Consider the following 6739-nt stretch of genomic DNA (forward strand, 5'->3'; position numbering starts at 1 on the left):
CCGGCGCCAGCACGCGCCGCCGGTCGCCGGAGAGATTGACGCACGCGCTTGTTTGAGAGAGGGAGGAGAGAGGTTGGAGGAAAAGAGGTTTTCACAATTTTACTCTCCACCCTTCTTACGTTGGGTTGGTGAGAAACTCAAGAATGGAACAGCGGTGGAAGGAGGAAGATGGTGGAGGAACCTGACGGAGATATAACACGGAGGTGATGACGTGGTAGCCATCGGAGGAGACTGTTTGCTCTGTTTAACAGAGATGAGATTTTTTTGATTTTGGAGAGCGAGACGATATTCAGAACACACTTCGTTGGGATTAAAAAAGTTGAGGTGCCACGTAATCATAATTGGGACCCATATCGCACGTCACGCTTCGTTTCTTTTTTCCCGAAAGAAGCCCATCGTGAGATCCAACCGACCACAGTTTCGGGGTTGTACTTTGCGTTTACTTGAAGATATGTTAGTTACACAATTACCCTTTTTTGGAAACCTGTTATTACGAAAAAGGTCTTGTTCCCATTTCTTTCCCGATTTCAAGCCCTAAACTTGTGTGTTTCTCGCTTTACGACAGTCACCGAGTGAGAAAGAGAGAGAGAGAGATGACGCTAAACGATGAGCAAGAGCACGAGGTGTACGGTGGAGATATCCCAGAGGAGGAGGAAGGAGAGATGGAAACAGACGAGTACGAGGAATACGTCGGAGAAGAAGGCGCCGCAGCCGGAGGAGATGAGAAGCTTAAACCAGGCTCTGCCTCTAGGGTATTGTGCTTTCTTTCGATCCAGCTTTACTTGTATCCAATTGACCCTTCCTACTGTATTGTTTTAAGTCTCTTGTTATGGTTTCGATATAGGATTTAGAGGACATGAAGAAACGAATCAAGGAGATCGAGGAAGAAGCTGGAGCTTTGCGTGAAATGCAAGCCAAAGCTGAGAAAGATATGGGTGCTGGCCAAGGTTTGTGTTTATCTTTAGTTGTGCGGGATGCTTAGAATCTTCGATGATGATAAATTAAGTTTAGAGCATGTCTTGTTGATAATGATATTACTTAGTTTCTGTATTGAAATCTTTTATCTAATTAATGATTTAAAAAAAAAAAAAATTTAAATCATTAGTAATCTAATGCTTTGGTAGTGGGATCTAATTAAATGATTCTAGTCCTCTAGGCAAGAAGACCCTTTAGCTATTTGGTGAATGTTTTATCCCCTTTTTGTTGTTGCACCATATGAATGAAGATCCATCAAGTGCTATTAGTTCGGCTGAGAAGGAAGAAGTGGATTCCCGCTCAATACATGTTGGCAATGTGAGGCTTCCATTATTAATTTCTTACATTTTTCTTTTCATTTATGTTTTGTATCTTTTCGGAAGAATGTTTATATTGTTTTTGGCATCAATGCAATTTGGAGGCTGGTTGTTGTTTGTAAATTGCTAAACGACTTACTTTCTTAAGACTGCAGAACCTTAACTCTCCATCATTGCGTTTATCAGTATCTGCTAAAGGTTTAGTCCTCAAATGATTCTTTAAATATGTTAGGTGGACTATGCTTGCACTCCAGAGGAAGTCCAGCAGCATTTTCAGTCCTGTGGAACAGTCAACAGGGTTACGATTCTGACAGATAAGTTTGGCCAACCCAAAGGTTTTGCCTATGTCGAATTTGTGGAAGCAGATGCCGTTCAGAATTCACTTATATTGAACGAGTCAGAACTGCATGGTCGTAAGATTAAGGTGCGGTGAAGTGTTGTAGTTACATTTTCTCATAGCTAAAGGTTTGTCATTCTCATACTTGGTTTAAAATGCATTTTTTTCAGGTATCTGCAAAGAGAACTAACGTCCCTGGAATGAGACAATTCCGAGGAAGGCGGCCTTTTAGACCCATGAGGGGGTTCATGGCTGCCCCTATGTATTATGCTCCATATGCTTATGGGTACGTTTTAGAAACTTCTCCACCTCCTCTCTTTTAAACAAAAACTAGCAACTGTTGGGGTTCCATATTTTTGATTCAGTGTCTATATTCATCAATGATATGTTGATCTATGGTTTGTGTAGGAGAGTTCCTAGGTTCAGACGGCCAATGCGCTACAGACCATACTGATCAAGAAAGATTGGTGTTAAAAGTAGCAGCTGCCTTTTGTTTCAGGAAGGCAATTATCATCTACCGGTGGTTCATTCGAGACAGTTGTTCGATTAAACAGAATTGGGTTCAAGAATTTTATGGCAAAGGCTACCTTTATGTTTAGATTTTATGTACTATATTTGATGAGAGGAGCTAATTTTGAGTTCCTTTCTTTTTTATCTTTGGGCAAAACTCATAAAGCTTTCCATTGAGAATGACATCCACGTTACTGATAACTCAGTTATGATTATCCTTACTTTTTGTTTAGTTCGTGGCTCAGTCTCTTTTATTGTCATTAATCATAATCAACTTCAGAGTTCAAGGAACAGCAGAAATTAAAAAACACAACAGCAACCAATAGGTGCAAACAGAAACAAACTCCAAACAAGATCAAAGGAACTATAAGAAGTGTGAAAAATAAGATAGCCTTTATGTGACCAATGTTATTCTCTTTTTGAGGGACTTCCGGCCTATATAGATTTTCCTTTTAAGATTTCTCCGACTTTCCTTATTTTGAGTAGCTATTTTTTTCCGGCAGCTAGCTACGGTATCAAGAAAGGAAATAAAATCCTTACTCCTCTATAATCTCTTCCTTTTCTAAACTGCGACTCCCTTGTTGAATAAAAAAACTGCTGACTTCTTTGGTTTCCTTTTCTCAGGGCTGGCTTAATGGGAGGGCAAACAGTGCACCTTTCCCAGGACCCAATTTTTTTTCTTATACAACAAGGGTCCAAATTTTATTACTTGAATTTAGATAAATATTTAAATAATATGGTTATCTAAGTTTAAAAATATTAAAAATACAAGCAAAACTAATAAATTTAGTTAATTTGTTTTAAAATTTATATACTTATAATAGTAAGTTGACAATAATATTACAATTAATTAATTATATAGCTTAAAAAATAAAATTTCCCAAGGGCTCCTCTTATTATTAAGCCGGCTCTGCTTTTTCTGTGTATCTATTTCTGTTTTTTTCAAGCAGTGACGGCCAAGCTTTCCTTTTCCGATGATTTCTCAAAAGATAATTACAGAATTCAGCATCATTAGTGATAAATTCACCGCAATTACGCTTGACATGCTTTTCGAAAAGTTGAACTTTTGATGTACCTCCGCTGCTACTGAAATTCTACAGAGCAATTTGATGCCTGATATGCTTCTCAACGCGATATGTGCTATGTCCTTGGATGAAAAAGAATTTCTCACACTCCCTGTTAGCCGATGTTTAGGATCATTGATAAGAATGAAACAAGCCTTTTTGGTCCCTATTTAACCTGAATTGTCAGTCTATGGCAAGGATGATTGAGTACAAGACAATTGCATGGTGTATGTATGGAAGAGTTCGGGGTATCGCTTTATCAAAAGATAGTTTCTAGTTTGTCTTCCAATATGAAGAGGATCTTCGGACTGTTTTAAAGATAAACTTGGAACATCCCAATTTCTAGTATTTCTGGAAAGACATAAGAAAATTTATTTAGCTAGTTATGTTACCAAAGTGTGCTTACCTTTTCAGGTACACATCCATTTAAATATCCAAAGTTAAGTGTACTTGAGTTGGTGTAGTAAAAGGATGAGTGACATATCGGGAAGTGATTCGTGATATCGTGCAAGTAAGGAAAAAGCACGGAAAAATGTCATGTGGTGATTGCAGGGTCAATAAGCATGACTAAGGAGCCTCCGAAATATTAACCTGCCCTCCATCGCACGGAATGGGGCCCACGGCCGAGAGAGCGGGCGTGTGAGGCTCATTAGCCGTGGACAGTCGAGATGTTACAAGTAATATCAGAGCTGGTTAGTCATCTCGGTTCTGACCCGAGTGGGGTCTTGAGACATGTCATGTTGTGCAACGAGGGCGTTGCTCTTTGTGAGTGGAGGTGAATTGTAACATCCCGATTTCTTGTATATATGAAAAGGCTTAAGAGAATTGATTGACTACCTATGTCACCAAAGTGAGCTTACCTTTTCGGGCACACAGCCGTTTAGAACTCCAGAGTTAAGTGTGCTTGAGCTGACGTACTAGAAGGATGGGTGATCTACCGGAAAATGATTCGCAATATCATTCGAGTGAGGTCATAGCATGAGGAAAGGTCATGTGGTGATTGCATGGTCAATAAACATGCTAATGAGCCTCTTAAAAAAATTAATGCACCGCTCGTCGCACGGAATAGGGCCCACATGCCAAGAGAGCGGACGTGGAAGGCTCATTAACCATAAGTTGTTGGGGTGTTACAATACCTTAGTCCTATAATCTTTGGAAATGGTGTTTGAAAGATAAACATCAAATCCCCTAGAGAGCTTTTTGAACTCGATGGAATTTGGATCTGGATTCGCCACATCCCGAAGATCTTCTTTACAACTGAAAATGATGTTCACTATAGCATCGGAGGTTGGAATGTTGAGGAGATTTCTTATGATCCTAATATCTCACAGACAAATGACTATATCAGAGCCAATATCAATTGTGACGTTGATAAACCAGAAAAAGCGACAGAGAAACTGAATGTGCCATCTGGTGGGATGGTGACAATTGAGTTAAAGTATGAAAAATACATAAAATGTGCTCACGCACTAGAAAATTCGGTGTCCTCTTATGAAAAAGGGTTTGGGGGAGACATAAAACCTAAGTTGCATGGAAACTCGGATGAAAGCGCGTTTTACATTTCAGAAACGTTTCGCAATCGGATTCTCTTGGAAACTCGTGGAAAGTCATTAGAAACTCGTTTCTTTAAAATCTCATTTTGAAAACTTAATGGAAACTTGTGTTTCCACTTTAGATACTTGTGATTCTATTTTTGAAACGTGAAAAAAACTTCTTAAAACAAATATTATAACTTGTATCTTTATTTAAATTAAGCTACTTAATTATTTTTTTGACAACAAGCTACTTAATATTTAAGTATTGAATATCTGCTATTTTAAAATTTTAATATGATTTCGATGTTTAGTTATTACTTGTTTCATTTTTGTATACTTAACTTAAAATTGTTATTTATTGATTTATATTCTTAGATTGAACAAACAAAAGAAAATAATTGTACTCACATGTTAATCATTCATATATATATGTATATATTTATAAATGTTTCCAAACATTCCTAAAAAATTTAAAAATCATGTTTCCACGTTTCGAAACGTTTCGTTTCTGCGTATCCGTTTCCGATTTCATGCAACCTAGCATAAAACTATTCCAGATTCGTGTAAGTGGTAGTTCAACGCAATAGGGTGTTGACTGCTCTTGTAAAATGTATATTATCTGGGTGGACCTTTGGGCTTCCCTCCTTTGTTTCATGAAATATCAAAAGTATATCGTAAAATGGCCACTACAACAAATATAGGTATTGATAGCAGATTATAATAGCACAATTTTTGTAACTGCTATGGAAAGGTAATTAGAAGCCTGGATAAGAAATATATAGCATTTTACTTATGCTATGCCGAAAAATCAGTTAAACGAGATTAAAAACTTACTAATCACCCAAGTTTATACACTTAACGCCAACACTTAGAAAAAAAAGAGGGTTTTCGCGGCCAACATTTCTCAATTTACTTTTCATAGCATTAGAAAAAAAAAAGGGGTTCTCGTTTTCTCCGTCTTCTCTTCTTCTCCACATCGAGCTCAACGCTCTCTCCACCATCTCCAACTTGATTCCTCGTCGCTCACCAACATTAATCTCTTCGCTCATCCTAACCAAGTCTCCAATTCGATTCAGCCATCATCATCTCCGAATTCAAAGTGAATCCTTAATGTTGTGATTAGTTAGGTTTTGATTTTGTCGATTGATTCAAGTTCTGAAAGTAGATAGGTTTTGGCTGCTCAATGCTGTTATAATTAGTTAGGTTTTGGGTTCATATTTGTTTTCATTAATCCTAACCAAGTCTCCAATTCGATTCAGCCATCATCATCTCCAATTTCAAATCCGATATTCTAAATTGAAAGTGAATCCTTAATGCTGTGATTAGTTAGGTTTTGATGTTGTCGATTGATTCAAGTTCTGAAAGTAGATAGGTTTTGGCTGCTCAATGCTGTGATAATTAGTTAGGTTTTGGGTTCATATTTGTTTCCATTAATCACAGTTTTTTTTTCGCAGGTGTGGGTTCGTGTCTTCACAATATTGCGTCTTCTATATTCTGTGGAGGTTAGACACAACTATTTACTTATTCTCATTTTGTAATCATTTGTAGACTTTGTAGACATTGCGTTTGTTGTTTGCGGTTAACACTTTGAAGTGTAATTTATATTGTCATTGCTGCTTGAACCATGTACGCTTGTTTGAACTGTGGCAAGGGTCTTAACAATGTTGGACAAGTCATGGGTGCATTTATGTAGCTATGTACATTTGTTTAAGTGTTCAGTTTATGCATTTCGACAATTCTTATCATAACTTTTTTTTTTTGTTTGACATGAACTTAAGAGTTGATTCTGCATATGAGAGAGGTGCGAGGAGTTTTGTCAATGATGTTACTGCTAAGTTAGGAGTTAATGGGAAGATTGTATGTCCATGCGCCCGATGTCGTAATCTAGATCGCCATACAAGTGAGGAGGTTGTCTCTCATTTGGTTATAAATGGAATGGATGATGCTTACAAGGTACGGTCAGATTGATTTCACCATGGAGATGGTAACTCAGTTGATGTA

At 37.6% G+C, this 6739-nt stretch overlaps 1 protein-coding gene across 1 annotated transcript; it reads left to right on the forward strand.

The window, feature by feature from the left end:
* Positions 1-478: 478 nt before the first annotated feature.
* LOC106375659 (polyadenylate-binding protein 1) lies at positions 479-2376 on the forward strand. Its single transcript, XM_013815626.3, has 6 exons — positions 479-752; positions 845-947; positions 1226-1293; positions 1525-1716; positions 1800-1915; positions 2038-2376. The coding sequence occupies exons 1-6, from the start codon at positions 594-596 to the stop codon at positions 2081-2083; spliced, it is 684 nt and encodes a 227-aa protein (XP_013671080.1). The 5' UTR covers positions 479-593; the 3' UTR covers positions 2084-2376.
* The last annotated feature ends 4363 nt before the right edge of the window (positions 2377-6739 follow it).

Source organism: Brassica napus, chromosome C9, assembly GCF_020379485.1.
Source record: "Brassica napus cultivar Da-Ae chromosome C9, Da-Ae, whole genome shotgun sequence".
NCBI lineage: Eukaryota > Viridiplantae > Streptophyta > Magnoliopsida > Brassicales > Brassicaceae > Brassica > Brassica napus.